At 42.0% G+C, this 19,971-nt stretch overlaps 1 protein-coding gene across 16 annotated transcripts in view; it reads right to left on the bottom strand.

The window, feature by feature from the left end:
- The window catches only part of IMMT (inner membrane mitochondrial protein), a 45,498-nt gene that overhangs the window by 7,517 nt on the left and 18,010 nt on the right, over nt 1–19,971 (bottom strand). For 2 of the 16 annotated variants that reach the window (XM_008254161.5, XM_070068826.2), the window contains 8 exons: nt 16,454–16,565; nt 13,519–13,620; nt 13,082–13,177; nt 10,596–10,732; nt 7,711–7,814; nt 6,426–6,561; nt 5,477–5,606; nt 233–247 (listed from right to left, as the gene is read on the bottom strand). In XM_008254161.5, coding sequence (XP_008252383.1) covers nt 233–247; nt 5,477–5,606; nt 6,426–6,561; nt 7,711–7,814; nt 10,596–10,732; nt 13,082–13,177; nt 13,519–13,620; nt 16,454–16,565 — 832 coding nt within the window. Of the gene's footprint in view, nt 1–232; nt 287–3,024; nt 4,043–5,476; nt 5,607–6,425; nt 6,562–7,710; nt 7,815–10,595; nt 10,733–13,073; nt 13,178–13,518; nt 13,657–16,453; nt 16,566–19,971 lie in introns of those variants that run through there. The other 14 variants (XM_008254160.5, XM_070068825.2, XM_008254159.5 and 11 more) reach the window with 10 other exon arrangements.

Here is a 19,971-nt window from a genome sequence, read left to right as displayed (position 1 = left end):
ACATGAGACTGGACTGAGCAAGCTTCCTGCATCAGTCGTGGATGCTTGGCTGGGCCCCTGCCAACATGTTGGAGACCTAGAAGAGGCTCCTGGCTGCAGTCTGGCCCAGCCTCAGCCATTGGGGCCACTTGGGGAGTCAACCAGTAGATGGAAGACCTGTCCCTCTGTCTCTCCCATCTTCCTGACTTTCAAATAAATGAAATAAGTATTTAAAAAAAATATTATTACTCACCTAGGTCAGAAATACCTACAAAAGAAAAGAACAGGTTTTTTTAAGTACATAATACTTTAATCATTAAAAAAGAGACAAAGAAAACAAAAAGGAATCATTAACCAGAACAAGGAAAAGCATATTTATTAGAATGAAAATAACAGAGCTTATTTCCTATAATGGAAGGGGACTATAAAACAGAATAAACCAAGGTAAATTCTAACATTTCAGAAAACAAGACAATCATTAGTACTGGAAGTATCTTTGTGTTAAGGGACTGATTTCCATTCACCAAAGCAATAAACTTAGTTGTTTTTAATAGAAACTATAGGGGCTGGTGGGTAGTGGGTAAAGGTGCCAGCATCCCATACGAGCACTGGTTCAAGACCCAGCTGCTCCACTTCTGATCCAGCTCTCTGCTATGGCCTGGGAAAGCAGCAGAAGATGGCCTAAGTCCTTGGGGTCCTTGCACCCACGTGGGAAATCCAGAAGAAGCTCCTGGATCCTGGCTTTGGATCTGCCCATCCCCGGCCCTTGCAGCCATCTGGGGAGTAGACCAGCAGATGGAAGACCTCTCTCTCTCTCCACCTCTAACTCTGCCTTTCAAATAAATAATAAATAAATCTTTAAAGAGAAACTACAGGTTTCTTTTATCCCTCCTATTTGCATTAATCGATAGAGGAATTCACTAAATCACCACCCTGACTGTTCTTATTACCAAGCCTCTCAATATTTCATATACTTAATCTTTTCCTGGTTTGGACATTTTTAAAACAGTGAACTTATTAAGTTTACATTAAACCTATACATACATATTATACTAAGAACAACAGCTACTTGATTTGAGATTAACAGAAAAAAATAACATCTTAGACAGTCTGGACGCTGCTTTAATGCTAACAGCCAGTCTCAACTGCTGCTTCCCAGCAGGAGCTTCTTAATAATCTTTATACTCAACAAGACAGGTATCTGTCATCCAAAATGGTTCTAAACGTCCAGTGCTTAATCTGGACTTCAACCAAAGGAACACGGACCAATTCCAATGCTGCAGGAGAGACTGGGAATTGGAAAAGGTAAAAGAACATCGGTCCCCACAGGGCACATCAATACAGCTATATGCACCATCGTCTATAAGCAGTAAAGGAGATGTGCCCTAGGAATAGCAACATTCCACAACTACATCCTGTTTTACAACTCCAGCAACTCTGTGATGAAACTTCCCAGAGGCTGCCCCAGCTGTTCCCCACAGGTAGATGATCTCTGAATGTGGAGTTTACCATTTCTACACACGTTTTCACATCTAACATCCCCCTGCCTCCTTAACAATACGTGGTTTTGTTTTGCATGTCCTTAAACTTCTGGTAAGTGGCTTCCTGTTCTATTTATGCTTCTGGATTTTTGTTTCTCTTCACATCTGTGTCTGAGAGATGGGTACTTGTTCACTGACTTGCACTGCCACAGGTGCGGCCCACGTAGCTGTCCCCAGTTTTTCTGCTTTTACCAACAGCGGTAGCAATGCACACTTTTCCGAGTCTCCCTGAGCACACACTTGGGGGCTGCACTGCTGGACCAGAAAGTACTTCGGCAGACCAACTGCTGAATGGCTGCTTCCTGCTCTTCATTTCAGTGCCGCCGGCACACACCCTCAGTGGTCCACATCACTGCACCCTCAGATTACGCCAGCAGCTTTCAAGCATCTTCCCAGCCCTCAGGCCCTCCCTCCTCTGACCTCAGTGTCATAAAGCTGACTTTTCCTCCTCGCTACAATCACGCTGCCAGTGCAAACACTGCTTTTGTCAACCAGGCAGACAACAGCGTAGCTAATAGGTAAAAATAAAGTCCTAACTCTACCCTGAACTTGGGACAATTACTTATCCTCTTTGTGTCTCAGTTTTCTCATCTATGAAATGGGTATAATCTATAATGGAAAGACTTATCTTATGGAGCTACTGTGGTCAGTTAATATATGTGAAGCCCTTATAATATACTACACAGCACAAAATGCTCTATAACATTAGCTATTATTGTATGTTTGGCACGGTTGCCCAGCTATGAAAAACAACGTACTGAACATAATGAATAGCACCAGTACATTTATAGTTTAGGGAAATAATAATAAGAGTGAAATAACTTGTAACACAAACCAGTACTAACAAGTTTGGCACAGTATGTGTTCTAGGGATTGGCACTGTGGTGCAGAAGTTTAAGGTGCCACTTCCAATGCTAGCATCCCATATCAGAGTAACAGTTCATGAAGCAGCTACTCTGCTTCTGATCCAGCTTCCTCCTAATATGCCAGGGAAGTTAGCAGAAGACAGTCCAAGTGCTTGAGCCCCTGCCATCCATGTGAGAGATCAGGTTGGAATTTCTGGCTCCTGATTTCAGCTTGGCCCAGACAGGGCTATTGTAGCCATCTGGGGAGTAAACCAACAGATGGATCTCACCCTCTGTCACTCCAACTTCCAAATAAGTAAACATTTAAAAAAGAAAAATCTAAGTTATCAAGGCAGGAGTTCTGCACAGCAGTTAAGTCACCACCGAGAATGCCTGCATCCAAACTGGAGTGCCTGGTTCAAGTCCTAGTTCCTGCACTTCTAATCCAGTTTCCTGCTACTGTGCACCCTGGGAAGTAGCAAATGATGTCTCAAGTAACTGGGTCCTTGTGACTTGCATGGGAGACCCAGATTGAGTCCTGGGCTCCTGGCTTCAGCCTGGCCCAGCCCTGGCTGTTGGAAGGCATCTGAAGAGTCCATCAACAGATAGAAGATCACTCTTTCTCTCAAAAATACAAGAAATAAAACTAAATGTCTGAGCTTTTTTTTTTTTTTTTTGACAATCTTGACTCTGTTTCTTGCCATTAAATCTCCTTGGTTGGCCACAATGTGGATGAAAGTCCCGCACTTGTCTTTACTACCTCAGCCACACGGACCAGCCATGGTTCCATGAGGCAACCCAGAAACCTTCAGCCCATTAACACTAGAAATACAATTTCAGCTTCTAACAGACACTTGCATTCCAAGAGTAATTTATTTATTTTTATTTTTATTTTTTTTGGACAGGCAGAGTGGACAGTGAGAGAGAGAGAGAGAGACAGAGAGAAAGGTCTTCCTTTGCCGTTGGTTCACCCTCTAATGGCCGCTGCGCTGCAGCCAGCGCACCACACTGATCCGATGGCAGGAGCCAGGTACTTATCCTGGTCTCCCATGAGGTGCAGGGCCCAAGGACTTGGGCCATCCTCCACTGCACTCCCTGGCCACAGCAGAGAGCTGGCCTGGAAGAGGGGCAACCAAGACGGAATCCGGTGCCCCGACCAGGACTAGAACCCAGTGTGCCGGTGCCGCGAGGCGGAGGATTAGCCTATTGAGCCGCAGCACCGGCTCCCAATAGTAATTTAATTTTGCTATGACTGGGATTTCTGTGATTTTTAGCACTCAGCACTTTAGGAAAATGTGATTTTTCCTATTACACCACGTAACTATTTCACTGTCAGAATTCTCTGTAGCGTAAGCTTTCACAAGAGGATTTCCTTTTCATTACAGGGTTCTTGGGTGAATTTTCAACAGAGTGTGTTATCATAGAGAAGTCACAAAGTGTGCCTGAAGAAATTTATTATACATGCCTTTTTTTAAAGGATTTATTTATATGAAAGAGTTACACAAAGAGGAGAGGCAGAGAGAGAGAGAGAGATCATCCATCCGCTGGTTCACTCACCAACTGGCTGCAATGGCTACAGCTGTACCAATCTGAAGGCAGGAACCAGGAGCTTCTTCTGGGTCTCCTATGTGGGTGCAGGGGCCTTCTTCTACTGCTTTCCCAGGCCATAGCAGAGAGCTGGATGGGAAGTGGAACAACTGAGACTCGAACCGTGGCCCATATTGGATGCCGGCACTGCAGATGGCAGCTTTACCTGCTACACCACAGCGCTAGCCCCTATACATGCTTTCAAAACACCCACAGTTGGGGCTGGTGTTGTGTTGTAGCAGGTTAAGCCTCCACCTGCAAAGCTGTCATTCTATATGGGAACCAGTTTGAGTCCTGGCTGCTCCATTCCCAATCTAGCTCCCTGGTGATGTGCCTGTGAAAACAGTGGGAAGTGGCCCAAGTGCCTGGGCCCCTGCACACAGGTGGTAGACTGGCTGGAGCTCCTGGCTTCGGCTTGGCAGCCCTGGCTGTTGTGGCCATTTGGAGAGTGAACCAGTGGATGGAAGATCTCTCTCAGGGCCGGTTCTATGGTGTAGTGGGTGAAGCCGCCGCCTGCAGTGCCAGCATCCAATGTGGGTGCCGGTTCGAGTCCCAGCTGCTCCACTTCTGATCCAGCTCTATGCTGTGGCCTGGGATAGTGCTGGAGGATGGCCCAACTGCTTGGGCCCCTGCACCCGTGTGGGAGACCCGGAGGAAGTTCCTGGCTCCTGACTTCAGACTGGCACAGCTCTGGCCATCGTGGCCAATTGGGGAGTGAACCAGTGGATGGAGGACCTCTCTCTCTCTGCCTCTCCTCCTGTAAATGTGACTTTCAAGTAAAATAAATAAATCTTTAAAAAGAAAAAAGACTGTTAACATTATTTTTAAAAAGATCTCTCTCGGTAGCTCTGCCTTTCAAATAAATAAATAAAAATGCAATTTTAAATTTTAGATATATATATATACATATATATACATATATATATATATATATACACATATATGTTAAAATACAGTCAAAGTGGGGCTGGCACCATGGGGCATGTTAATCCTCCGCCTGTGGCACCAGCATCCCATATGGGTGCCGGTTCTAGTCTCGGCTGCTCCTCTTCCAATCCAGCTCTCTGCTGTGGCCTGGGAAAGCAGCAGAGGATGGCCCAAGTCTTTGGGCCCCTGCAGCCACATGGGAGACCAGGAAGAAGCACCTGGCTCCTGGCTTCGGCTTGGCACAGCTCCGGCCATTGCAGCCATTTGGGGAGTGAACCAACGGAAGGGAGACCTTTCTCTGTCTCTCCCTCTCACTGTCTGTAACTCTACTTCTCAAAAAAAAAAAAAAAAAAAAAAAAAAAAAAAAAAAAAAAAAACAACAGTCATGCACACCATGGCTAAAACAATAGAATTATAACCACAGGCATGTCATCTGTCATAGATGTTGTTGAAATAAAAAGATGGAACAATAAATTGTAAAGTGAAATGTGGATGCCAGAGTTTGGACTACATGTAGAAGCTGGAGCAAGCTCTGATTAGCTGATTAGTTGTTACAAATCAAAAAAAGCAAAGTGCCAACACTTCAGGTGTACTTACTCATTCCTTTCCACCCAGGAAGCACTTCTGGAGTAATACTGTCTAGTTCTCGTCTGAAGTCATCCCGGGCTTGGACCACCAGCTCATGGTACTGAGACACAACCTTAGCTTCCGACTGAGCTGCCTGGACCTAAGCAATTAAAGCGATATCTGGTTAAACTGAACAAAACAAACAACACCATAAACATTCCAGGCAACTGAAGTGATATTCCTTCACGTGTGGTTACAAATGTGTAAACAATACATAAGTAGATACCTGAAGCTCAGAGAAAGGAGCATATGTCTTTAATTCTAATTATTACTGAAGTGCCAGGGGTAGGTCCTTGCTTGTCTTTATGTGTCCCCTTCCTTCCTTCTGTGGGTCATGGAAATTTTCAAAAGTGGCAGTAATTCATGACCAGAAATCTTCCACAGTGTATAAACTTTCAACAATACTGAACAATCCCCTAGGTGTCCAAGGCAAGTTTCTGAAAATAGTAACTAAAACTAATATTCTTTGCAGGGAGAAAAGGGGAAAGATGATAGGAATCATTATTTACTTGGATTCTGAAAAGTTTCTGAATAAAGGATTCCATTTAAACATGAAACTTAAGACCTAAGACATGAGGCAGGTGCTGTGGCGTAGCAGGTAAAAGCCACCACCTGCAGTGCTGCCATGCCATATGGCCACTGCTACAAATCCTGGCTGCTCCACTTCCAATCCAGCTCTCTGCTGTGGCCTGGGAAAGCAGTAGAAGATGGCCCAAGTCCTTGGGCCCCTGCACCCGCATGGGAGACCTGGAGGAAGCTCCTGGCTCCTGGCTTCGTATTGGCCCAGCTCCAGCCATTGCGGCCAATTGGGGAGTGAACCAGCAGATGGAAGATCTCTCTCTGCCTCTGCCTCTCTTTCAAATAAATAAATAAATCTTAAAAAAAAAAAAAAAAAAAAAAAAGGACCTGACACACGCACCTTTTTGACCACATTATCCAAATCCACAATCATGTTGTGAAGTCTCCCCTCTGCTGTGGTTATATGAACTTTGGCCCCAGGAACCTCTTTTTTCTTTGCATTTTCAATTACACTTTTCATTTTCTCTAACTCTTCTCTGAAAACCAATGAAATAAAGATTCAGAATAATTCCTTGCCAACTCTACATTTTGATGAGATTTTTCACATGCAACTGTTAAAAATCCATGAAATAAGTATAAAATGAAAAAAGTTACTCAGTGGGTTTTTATACTCAACAACAGAAACGTTTGTCAACTACCGAGAACACTCAGTCAAAAGCTAGATTTACTCGAGTGAGGAACAGAGGTCCTGTGGTATTCTGGAAGACCCAGGCTTCAGAACAAGACAGACTTGGATTCAACTCCCAGTTCACGCTTGCACTTGCTGCACGCCCTTGTGCAGGGTTAGAAGTAATTCATGAGAAAAACCTGGCACAGTGCATGGCACACAGTGAACACTTAATGACTGGCAGGGATTAGGCTGATGTCCCTGTCAATCACAAAGAACTGAAGGAACGCAAAGGCCAGGGAGATGGCCAGAGACCTACCTCACTGAGCAAATACGTCAATTTAGAATGACAATTTAGAATGCTTCAAAGGTCAGACTGTGGCCCAGCCACCACAAAACACAGAACTCAGAGCCCTGATACACTGTCTAGTGATGTGGGCATAATCTAAAAGGCGTGTGCTTCATTAGAAGGCTCTATCAAAAATAAATAAAACAGCAAAATTTTAAATAAAAAATAACTACTACACACTGTTGATGAGAACCTTTAGTCCAAATGCAGCCCTCCATCATCAGAGGTTGGTCTTATACTTGGGTTTTTCACTTGATCCTAGTTTCAGTTAACTTCTAGGAATCAAGGTTAAAGTGGCAAAAGACAATATATAGTCAATTCTTAGGTAATTAGGGCAAAGAGATCATGACATATTTTCCAAATTCTGACAGAACTGTTTAAACCAGCCCAGCAAAACAGAAATTATGAAACTCTCAGGAATCTCACCACCTCAACAATAATCCAAAGCAAAACTGACGTTTATATAAGATCATTTATGTAAGTTTCTGTCAAATTTATTTTCACCTCATTGTTTTCCTGTTTCCTGGTACCAGTTCAGAAGCAGCACAGGTGCAGGAGGAAAGGGTCTCTGCCTCCTCTTACAGTATCTTCCCCAGATAATCCAAGGAAAACCCAGCCCAGAGAGCCACCAGAGGCCCTAATTACTTGTTAAAGTCCATGAGTAATTACTTGGCTTTGAGAAGGGCATCAGCAGCTTCATCTACTGCCTTTCTGCGTTCCTTCAATGCTCCCTCCACTGTACGCCACTGGGCAGACTTCTTCTCACCTGCAATCTAAACACAAAATGCGAATTAAGTAAACGTGAACAACTGCTAATACTGTCATCAGATAGGCCAACAAGATTAAGCACAAAATACAAGACATTAAATTCAAAAGAGAAAACTTAGATAGTATCTCTCCAGAATAGGAACTCAATCTAGCAGTCACAGGCACAAAGATGTTCATGAATCACTTCCCATCAACTGTCCTTCCACAAAATCCTAAATAAGAAAAAAAAGGGGGAGGGAGGTTAGGAGGAAGGGGCTCTGGTGTAGTGGGTTAAGTTGCTGTCTGCGACGCCATATTCAATATGGGCACTGGTTTGGTTCCTGGCCGCTCCACTTCCAATCAGCTTCCCGCTAATGTGCCTGGGAAAGCAGAGGAAGATGGCTGGAGTCCTGGGGTCCCCGCCACCCACGTGGAAGACTAAGAGGACACTCCCGGTTTCAGCCTGGGCCAGTTGACCATTTGGAGGGGTGCACCAGCAGATGAAAGATCTCTCTCTTTCTCTATGTCTCCTTCTCTCTAACTCTGCCTCTCAAATAAAAAAATTAGTGTTCCAGTCAACTATTTTCCAAGGAGTTTTATTAGATTCTCAAAAGAAAATATCAACCAGACAAGGTTTATAATAATAGAGGGGGCTGGCACTATGGCGTAGTGGGTAAAGCCACCCCCTACAGCATGCCAGCATCCCAAATGGGCACCGGTTCGAATCTCCGCTTGTCCAACTTCAATCCAGCTCTCTGCTATGGCCTGGGAAAGCAGTAGAAGACTTGGGCCCTTGCACCTACGTAGGAGATCCAGAAGAAGCTCCTGGATCCTGGCTTTGGATCCACACAGCTCTGGCTGCTGCAGCTATCTGGGGAGTGAACCAGGGGATGGAAGACACCTCTCTCTCTCTCTGCCTTTCTATATCTCTGCTGTTCAACTAAATAAATAAATCTTTAAAAAAATAATAGCTTTAAGTGAATCACCTGTTGATTAAGTCATTCTCTGATGTAGTGTTGCTGCCTAAAATTTTCTGAATTGCAGGTCTGGCTACCAAAACTTCAGTTTAAGGACAAGTACAAAGCATACATGTTTAAAAAGAGCACTTACTTGGGGCTGGCACTGTGGCGTAGCAGGTAAAGCTGTCAACTGCAGTGCCAGCATCCCATATGGGCACCGGTTTAAGTCCTGGCTACTCCAGGATGAGATGGCAGACAAGTCACAACACCTTGTCCTCTCCTCATTTTGCACCATATAAACATTGATCAGAATATTGGGAATTGTCTAAACTATTTAAAATTATTTTAAATGAACTATTGAAAATTATCTTTCGTCTCCTTTTTCTTTTTCCAAGTGCATATAAACTGGATATATTACATGTGGGTATGAAGCAAAATTACCTTATGGACCCTGGAGATGAACAGGTATATACTAAATCACCAAAGAATAATTGACTTAGAAAAAAATAACTGAATTGTTTCAATACCCGAGTTTGAAATCACCCCAACAGGACGACCACAGGAGTTGCTGCACATCTCCTCGAGCACTGCAGCTCTGTGCAAGTCTGCTGTGGTGGAACCAGGAAAGAAGGCACATGCAGATTTCTACAGAAATGCTGATTCCATGAAAAGTTTTGAGGAGATGAAGAACGCTGGTTTCTTCCAGAATACAAAGTGATATGGGATGTAAAGAATGTCTTTAGGTTGAATTCTATAGTAGTGTGCCACTGTACCAGGCCAATGCCAGGAGTCCAGAGCTTCTTCCAGGTCTTCCATGTGGGTGTAGGGGCCCAAGCACTTGGGTCTGCTTCCACTGTTCCCCAGGTGCATCAGTTGGGAGCTGGATCAGAAGTAGAGCAGGGGCCAGCGCTATGGCATAGTAGCTGAAGTTGTCGCTGGCAGTGCCAGCATCCCATATGTTCGAGACCCCCCTGTTCCACTTCTGATCCAGCTCTCTGCTATGGTCTGGGAAAGCAGTGGAAGATGGCCCAAGTGCTTGGGGCCCTGCAACTGCATGGGAGACCCGAAGGAAGCTTCTGGCTCCTGGTTTTGTATCAGCACAGTTCCAGCCATTGCGGCCATCTAGGTAGTGAGCCAGCAGATGGAAGACCTCTCTCTCTCTCTGCCTCTCTGTAACTCTGTCTTCAAATAAATAAATAAATCTTATTAAAAAAAAAAAAAAAAAAAAAAAAAAAGAAGAAGAAGAAGAAGAAGAAGTGGAGCAGCCAGGACTCAAACCAGTACCTGTAGGCCAAATGCAATGCCAGCATTACTGGTGGCAGCGTAACCTGTTTGCCACAACACGGGCCCCTGTTTTACTCTTTAAATTACTTTGTATAGAGATACATATCCTGAACTACTGAATTTAATGTAAAGAAATGTATTGATCCCCAGTATTATGCTTAGAAGTGAATATTATTTTATTCTTTGAAGCACTCAATGTAAGTTAATAAGCATAAGCACTCAAATAGCTAGTGTTTTGGAGTACATAGCTTCTCTATTACTTCTTATGTCAATCTAGAAGTATCTCAAAATACAAAGTTTTCTATGTAAAGAAATGGCTTTAGATTTTAGGGCAAAAAATAAGGAAGCAACAATTACATTCAAACATTATTAAGGTACAAAGACAAATCTGAATTCTTGAAAATACATCAGCGTGGTGAGATAAAGCATTTATATATAGAATTCATTTACAAAGACATTTAAAGGCTTCTCTCAGTTTGTTTTTTAGTGACAAGTACTCTAGCCTGTCTTCACTCAGCGAGAGAAAGCCGATACCCATGAGGAAGAAATCAGTCCCTGGCTTACCTCAACATCATCCATGGCAGCCTTCAGTATGCTGGAGTGTGCATTGACGGCCTGGACCGCAGCGTTCTGGGCAGCAATGGCCTGCAGAGTGATGGAAGCAGTTTGGCTCAGAGCATCTTCTAGGCTCTTGGCTAGAGCTTAAAAAAACAGAAAAGTTAAAATCAAATCCTTCCTCTTAGAACTGTCTTTATTTTAAACAACTTCTTTCTCTCCTACTGAGTCCTCCATTTCATTTCCCCAAAAGTGTTTTTTAAAAATGCAGAGTATTCAAATTTAGGAAATAAAAGTTTCACTAACAGTATGGTAAAATATTAATAATGGAAAATGGATGAAGATCTATCGGGGATTATTACACTATTTTTCTTCTATTTATATGTGAAGTTTTTGAAAATACAAAATATTTTAGGTTTAAGGGGAAAAACTTGGTTAAGATAGCTAACATATTTCAAATGGAAGAATCATGTTATAGGTGCATAGAAGATATAAATTCAGCATAATCACCAGTTTTTCTCATTTTAAATAACAATTACATAGACCACATGAAAAAAGAGGTGTGCATTTCCATCCTCAGCAAGAAGCACTACTTTCAAAGTAGTACATAGCAAAGACCTTAAGGAAAAGAATAGACAAACAAGAAAACATGCAAACGAAAAGAGCAAAGGCAGATTGGAATGGACAGTGTTTTTCTACAAAGGATTCCAGAAACAGCAGAAACCAATGTTGTCTCCTATTAAGATCACTTTTCTGATGCCTCAAGAATGTCAAACAGAAACTTTGAAACAAAATTTTTAAGTAAAGCAAGGCATTATTTCATATTAATATGAAAAAATGGTCACTTAAGGAAAGCCAATGAGAAAACTAATTTAATAATTTATATCAGAGGTGACCAAAATGTATCTTAGGTGGAACAACAAAAAAGGTGATTCTGAGAAAAAGAAGCCTAAGCTAGAGATGAACAAACAGAACCTGGAGTGCTACACGTGATACCTATGCAACAAAGAAATGAGGAGAAAGCTAACAATGAGGAAAAACCACACAATCAATGTGAGACTGAAGGTGGACTACAGAGCAGGCGGCATAACGAGGCAAGAGAGGGAAACATGGTAATGTGGTTCCCACAACAGGCTTGTGGTAATATGGACATCTGAGCATACAGTCGTGAGCCATTTCACAGGAGCCACAACAAGTGGACAGCTGAGAGGCTACCTGCTCCTTCAAGCCCTCTTCAAAGGTCTACTCACTGTGATCTGACCCTGGGTAAAAATTACACACCCACATGTGCACAAGCACACACACGCACACATAAAGTTTGGGGGAATCTGAGGGGCAAACAAAATCATGGAAACTTTCATTCCACTCACAAAGACAAAAGGAACTGGACAAAGAAAAAAGGGAGATGAAACAGCAGATACTTCCATCTCATATTTATACCTTAATTCAAGGTGCTTACGTATAAAGGAAGAAAAAAACACACACCAAAAAACAATAAACTCAGTTTGAAACAGTAGAGGATTCTGGAAAAATTAAGAAGGTGGAAAATGTAGAAATATTTCACCTATTAAAAGTCAACTATTCAACAATTCTCAATCATGTGTCACACAGTCAAGAACTCGGAACAATATGAAAAAAGACAAAAACCCAAATTCAGGTAGCCAAACTCATGTCCTAACCCCTCATCATTCTGTCTCTTCCACTCTTTTACATAACCCTAACATCTTGATTCCTCAGAGTATGACAGAACCAATGCAGTAGAAGCAAAGGAGGAGCCCGTCAAGGCAGAACAAACAGTAACAAGGAAAGATCAAAAACTGCAAATAGCTGCTAGATGAATCTAAAACAACAGCTCACGACATCTCCCCAGACATTAATATCTGCCGCACAGTGCAATAAATTGTGTCCCATGTGCTTTGTTCAGTAAGGAAAAATACATTTTTAGCTATCTACTTTTTAAAACCATCAAAAGCCTTAACATAAAAGTGAAACAAAAAGGGATATACTTGCTTATCGCTAGAAACAGTGCCATACAGAAGATCCCACCTCCCACCACCGCCAGGTAAGTGCAGTACTGGAGGGCGAGTCCAGAGGCAGGGGCGCTCATTCAGAAAGTGAGCTGTTCTGACCTTCAGAGGTACTTACACATTCATTACCAACTAAAAGACTCTTAGGCAAGTCACTGAAACATACACAATTTCTGATACACACACACACACACCCCCCCACAGAGCATAAAGAATCTTTAGCACTAGCCATAACAAACGGAAAAAGATCATGGATTACTTGGAATGTTCACCAACTATATACTAATAGCCTTGTACTCTGCACAAAAGAAATTCGGATGTGAAAAACACAAGGGATGAAATTAAAGTGGTGAACAGAGCAATGCCACTGAAGAAAAAGAAACCCGACTGTCAGACGACAAACTTGTGCTGAGGTTTGAGAGCAACTGAGAGTTGATAAGGACTTGAGAAGCTGTTGGATTTACATACACTCAATCTCAACTTGTTCTTGTTTTTCCTGTTGTGCAAGGCGAGCTGCAACTTCTTCAGGTGGGCGTTCCCTTACAGAAGATGAGGATGCTTCCTCTTGCAGCAAAAGTAAATAAGAGTAAATCAAATTTCAGCACACAATTTTCACAGCTCACACCATCGTTCACACTTGTCAGTTACATCAATGCAGAGCATTTTTCTGGCGAGAATTCTAAAACTGCATCACTCTTAATGATTCCAAAATGCATAAGGGATCAACTCTTAATCTTCTTGGTTTCAAAGAGTTATTAGGACTTTTAACAAATTTCTTGAACCAGTCTAAAAACTTAAGAGCAGTAGAAATGTATACTTACATCATGTCTAAGAGTTGCCTAGGCATTAAGTAATTCTCATGAGCCCTTTATCTATAAAACAGTAAATATAAATAATTAAACTACCTGAAGTTACAGGTGTGGGTTTTCCTCCAGTAATTTCAGGACGATCAATTTTTACTGGTTCTTCATGCTGAACTGCAGGGGCTGGGACTGATGGCGTATCACCTGCTGCAGAAATAATTTGAGCTGCCTCTGTAGGTGCTATAAATATATGTTACTCGTGGCATTTATATTTTTTTGGATTAATAGAGCAAACACGTAATAATCGACTGCTAGAACTGCCCACATTACATCTGACTCCTTAAAAACACAAAGGCATGTAATGCCATACATCTGAATAATATACAAACAGGGGCACCATGCACTGCAAACACAAACTCACACAAATTGAATGATAGTTGGAAAAGCACTAAGACAAAGAAGTCTTGTCAACATTCATCTGCATTTTAACTATCATTACACTCAGGCAAGACTTCCAGTAACAGTACTAATCCTTACCATGTAAGGAAGTATGGGGCCGGCACTGTGGGAAAAGCCGCCGCTTGTAGTGCCACCAGCATCCCATATAGGCCTGGGGTTTGAGTCCCAGCTGCTCCACTTCCCATCCAGCTCTCTGCTATGGCCTGGGAAAGTGGTAGAAGATGGCCCAAGTCCTTGGGCCCCTGCACCCGTGGGAGACCCAGAAGAAGCTCCTGGCTCCCGGCTTCGGATCAGCGCAGCTCCAATTGTTGCAGCCAACTGGGGAGTGAACCAGCAGATGAGAAGACCTCTCTTTCTCTCTCTCTCTCTCTGCCTCTTCTCTCTGTGTAACTGACTTTCAAATAAATAAATAAATCTTTTTTTTTTTTTTTTTTTTTTTTTGACAGGCAGAGTGGACAGTGAGAGAGAGAGACAGAGAGAAAGGTCTTCCTTTGCCGTTGGTTCACCCTCCAATGGCCGCTGCGGCCGGCGCACTGCACTGATCCGATGGCAGGAGCCAGGAGCCAGGTGCTTTTCCTGGTCTCCCATGGGGTGCAGGGCCCAAGCACCTGGGCCATCCTCCACTGCACTCCCTGGCCACAGCAGAGAGTTGGCCTGGAAGAGGGGCAACCGGGACAGAATCCGGCGCCCCAACCGGGACTAGAACCTGGTGTGCCGGCGCCGCTAGGCGGAGGATTAGCTAGTGAGCCGCGGCGCCGGCCATAAATAAATCTTTAAAAAAAAAAAAACATGTAGGAAGTAGACATCAGATTTCTGTAACATGGAAAGAGAATAATGAAGGAAAAGAGTCTGTAATAAAGAAGGGTCACAAAAGAAAGCAAAATTTACCAAAGAATAATTTCTTTTTAAAATGTGTCACAAGTAATTGTTCTTTTTATTAAAGATTTATTTATTTGAAAGTCAGAGTTACACAGACAGAGGAGAGCCACTGGTTTACTCCCCAGATGGCCGCAACGGCCGGAGCTGCACTGATCCGAAGCCAGGAGCCAGGAGCCTCTTCCGGGTCTCCCTTGTGGGTGCAGGGGCCCAAGCAGTTGGGCCATCTTCTACGGCTTTCCCAGGCCACAGCAGAGAGCTGGATCGGAAGTGGAGCAGCCGGGACTCGAACCGGCGCCCATATGGTATGCCAGCGCTTCAGGCCAGGGCGTTAACCCACTGAGCCACAGCACTGGCCCGGACCAAAGAATAATTTCAATTACTCTGAAGAATAGTAGATACTGAAAGAAGACATCTGATCAGGAACAAGATGACACTCAAATACAAGAAGAAAAGTTCACAGTGATGGCAGTAAATTAGGAGCAGAAGTCATTTAATAGAAACACTTCATAGAGAGTTTTAAAAATCAAGGGCTTGCAACTTTAATGACAAGTTTTGATGGAAAAGAAAAAGAAGTAATTCTAGGGACGGAATGGGAGGAGGAACCAATGGATGCAGTTTCCTTTTTTAAATTGAAGGTCTCAGTTAAAAACTCATTAACTAGCTTCCCTGCTTCTGCCCTCAGTCCCTTCTTGGTTCACAACAGCCAGAGTGATCTTACAAAAATTCAAGTCAAGTATTAGCCTCCTGGCTTAGCACCCTCCAACACCTCTTCACACCACTCAGAAATGAAATCTCTTAGCACTGCTTCAAGTACTGACTGCCACAACAGGCCTTCTGCTCCCTCTCTGGTAGGATTTGCTGCTGTGCGTCCCACACTCACTCTACTCCAGCGTTATCTGCTTCTCACTTGAATAAGCCTCTTTCCACTAGCTTCTCTGCCTGGGATGCCTCCCCACCAGCTTTTTACATGACTTACTCCCTTCTCTCTTTCTAGCCTTTCCTCAAGTAACACTTTCCAAGTGAGGCTTTTCTCACCCACTCCATTTAAAACTGCAATACTCCCCTTCTCATACTGACATTTTACTTGATCTCTTTCCCTTAATCCCACCAAGAAATATTAGCAGAGGTTTTTTGTTTCTAAAATGATTTTGTTGATTACTATACCCAATGGTGCCTAGAAGACTGCACATAACACTAAGTGAACCATCTGCCAACAAACATCTGATTGAATCAAGGACAAGTTTCACTATGGAGAAAGCCAAGGAGACTGAATTCATGTTGAACATGTTAGAGTTAGGCAAGTTGTAAATTAGGGTGGGTTTACTGGGAAACCCAAAGATAAAATATATCTGCAGGAACTACAAAAAGACACTTTGATTACTTAAAGAACTGCTGAAGAGGTAGATAAAAGAGGTGGGGGGTGGGGGAGAATAAATCTTAAAACCCAAAGAGGCGAAAAGTCTAGGAGTCAGAGGGAAAAAAAGATAAATATGTTTCAGGCCAGACAACCTATACTGTTTCCTCACTCAGTTCTTCATAATAAAGCTCAATGCTATGTTCAACTCTGAAACTGAGCACAAGAATGACTTGTGAGAGCTGGGGACCAGAAGAGTCCTTCCCCGGGGGCCTTCTCTTGACAAATACATCAAAACAATTCATTTCCCCATAATTTTTAAAGAATGGTTTTAGATAGAAGTACCTGTTGTTGAAGCTGGAGTATCTCCTTTGTGTTTCTGAAGTTGTGAGGCGGGCTGTTTAGATTCTTTCATTACCTCTGATACACTGGAGATTTTTAGTGGACCAGACTGAATCTTGAGGGGAAAAAAAAAAAATTTACATATAATACTGTTTCTAAAAGACAGCACACAACAATTTATAATATTTCAAAGGTCAAGTCTTTCAGGCTTTTAATATGAAATTATGAGTGCTTTACAACAAAAGCATTTTATTAATCACAGTAAGAAAAGTCATCATTACTAGAAAATTTGCAGTTCAAAAATTCTATTCCAAATCACTAATGCATATTTTAGTACTAACAAAAGGTTCTTTTAGGACAAACAATAAAGTATACATATGCCCTTCCCCTTAAAGATTCTTTTACAAATACAACAAGCAGGTGTTTCTATTTACTTTCTAAATCAAATTACAGTGTCAGAAACAAAGTTTACTACAGAATCTGAGTAAAAATGAAAATCAGTTTTTGTTTCTTTAATCTCCAGGATTCATGCAATTACACATCAATTTGTGAGTAATGCTTGCTTTTCTCTTTTCCAGTTACTACCTGCCTTAGATTTAAGGTACTATCCATAAAAGACTTCCAGAGATGTGCCAGAGAAAGTTAAGGAGTAACAGAAATATTTTATTTACCATCTGTGATGTCTCACATTTTGTCAGAACCTGGCAGCATGTCTCAGATATCCCTAAGATGACTACTTACCCACAGGAAACTACAAGAAATATATCCCTTTTATTTTTAATAAAACATTATCATTCCTAAATTAGGAAACACAGGCTCACTGAAACAAGCAAAGCAATACTTGCATACATCAGTGGTTTTACATGGTCTCTTCATTGCTCCTTTCCCTTCCAGCTAGCTCAGGAAGCCCCGGCCTGAAACCTCTCCCTCCACCCCTGTGCATTGCGGGCCTTGCTGTCCTGCACCTTTGGGGCGCATGGCCCTCAGGCCACCCACCCCATGCTTCCTGGCCCTCCATGCTCTTCCACATGGCTGGCTCCTGGTACTTGGTATGAACCCAGATTTCCCTCTCTCTTTTAGATAGGGCCCTCACTCTCCTATACATTTCTCTCACTGAATAAAAAGCTTAAAACTTAAAAAAAAAAAAAAAAAAAAAAAAAGAGACTATCTCAGAATTTAGTCAACCATTCAACATTCCAGTTGTTTATTTTGTCTCACAAACACTGAATCAATGAACATCCAAATAAATAAAAAGTGCTGTTGTATGTTATCTGCAAGATAATTTCTTGGAAAAGGAACTGCTGGATCAAGGTGCTATATTTTTGATATTAACAGATCAATTTCACATACAGTTCTACCAATTCACATTCAAAATAAACGTGTATGAATAAAATCTATTTCTAAAATCTATTTCCAGTAGTTGTGCTATTCCTCTAATTTCTATTCCTGTTGTCAAGAACTGATTTGATTAAAGCAACATAATAGGTAGAAAGCAAATGTTTTCTGACCCTTTCCCATCCTTTTTCCAAATTTTCTTGGCTAGTCTTGTACATCATGAATTCTGCCATATGAACTTTAAAATCATGAGGTCTGGTACCTCACCCTCTAGAAAATGTCATTAGAATTCTTTACCTATTTCTTTGTATGTTTATGTACACATACCGTAAAAACATATTTATGAGACACATAAGAGAAATAACATCTTTCTGACATTAAGTTCCATCTATGAATATAACATTAGTATCCATTCATACAGGTCTTATTCTATGTCTATCAAAAAAGTTTTAATGTCTACATAGTAAGTATTGAGAAAACACTTACTACACAAATAATCATACAGGTAATAAAGCAGATACTCTGAAATAAAATGCACAGTTTTATTTTATGAAAGCAATAAACTGCTGGCACTACGACACAGCGGGTAAAGCTGCCACCTGCAGTGCCGGCATCCCATATGGGCGCCGGTTCCAGTCCCGGCTGCTCTTCTTCCAATCCAGCTCTCTGCTGTGGCCTGGGTTAGCAGTGGAGGATGGCCCAAGTCCTTGGGCCCCTGCACCCACGTGGGAGACCTAGAGGAAGCTCCTGGCTCCTGGCTTCAGATAGGCACAGCTCCGGCCGGCCATTGCAGCCAATTGGGGAATGAACCAGCGGATGGAAGACCTCTCTCTCTGCCTCTCCTCTCTCTAACTCTGACTTTCAAATAAATAAATAAATCTTTAAAAAAGAAAAGAAGCTAAAGCCAACAGGGAAATTAAAGAAAAAAAACTTGAAAGTCTCACTTTCTAGTTATCTTGTGCAGGGGTTGAAATTTGACTCAAAGTGGAAAATATATCAATGTTTTTTTAGGCCTTCACATTTAGATATGGATAACTATTCCAATTTGATTTTTCAGGTAATGAAGAAAGCTGCTAGTAATTTTAACCCCTGACTAAAGAAAATAATTTCATTTTGGCACAAATACTTATTGCCTTGAAAAACAGCACTATCACAGCCTATGTTGTAGAATAACCTGTATCCCTTTCCAACTATACAAATTCTTAAATAAGTATAAATTGGAATTCAATTAAAGATAGTTGATTATATTGCAATCAGATGGCATTCACAAACTTAACTGGATCATATACAAATAATATCTATTAGTAAGAGTTTTCTTATGCTAATAGAAAAATGTAATTTAGCTACCTAGTCTAAAAATGGTGAATATTATTAATATTGTATAATAGAACTGGGAAGACTATACTCTTTTGAAGAGATTAAGGATTTTCACAATTTTCATCAGATTTTACTATTTTGGTCAAATTTCTAGGTATTTAATTTGTAAAAGTTTGCTGTGTACTGGCCTACAGAAACTAGGGTATTGATTTTAAACTTTTGAAGCCAAGTGATCAAGTACATTTGTAATAAAAGTCAATGGATCGAAAAAAAGAAAGAAAAGGATGGCTGAAGTGTGGGGTAGGCAGGCAACCACGGAACACTTGATTTTCTAAATATCATCTTTGTTACAAAATTGGTCCTACATCATTCTACCTACTGGAGAATTGAAGCTCATCCAGTTTTGAATGAATGGATTAGCCATGTCTAGCCTCATCGCATGAAGAATTGCCCAATATCAAAAACCCAAAATTCATACTCTTTAATAAATTGTTACAAGAAGCTATGTTTAAATGAAGAAATAGTTGAGTTTTAAAAATGTTTAATTCTGGCCGGCACCGCGGCTCACTAGGCTAATCCTCCGCCTTGCGGCACCAGCACACCGGGTTCTAGTCCCAGTCGGGGCGCCGGATTCTGTCCCGGTTGCCCCTCTTCCAGGCCAGCTCTCTGCTGTGACCAGGGAGTGCAGTGGAGGATGGCCCAAGTGCTTGGGCCCTGCACCCCATGGGAGACCAGGAGAAGTACCTGGCTCCTGGCTTCGGATCAGCGCAGTGCGCCGGCCGCGGCGGCCATTGGAGGGTGAACCAACGGCAAAGGAAGACCCTTTCTCTCTCTCTCTCACTGTCCACTCTGTCAAAAAAAAAAAAAAA

This window comes from Oryctolagus cuniculus, chromosome 2, assembly GCF_051225735.1.
Source record: "Oryctolagus cuniculus isolate XC-2025 breed Fujian yellow rabbit chromosome 2, ASM5122573v1, whole genome shotgun sequence".
In the NCBI taxonomy this organism is placed as follows: domain Eukaryota; kingdom Metazoa; phylum Chordata; class Mammalia; order Lagomorpha; family Leporidae; genus Oryctolagus; species Oryctolagus cuniculus.
The sequence above is the reverse complement of the archived record's forward strand: the minus strand, read 5'-3'. Positions and strand labels throughout refer to the sequence as shown.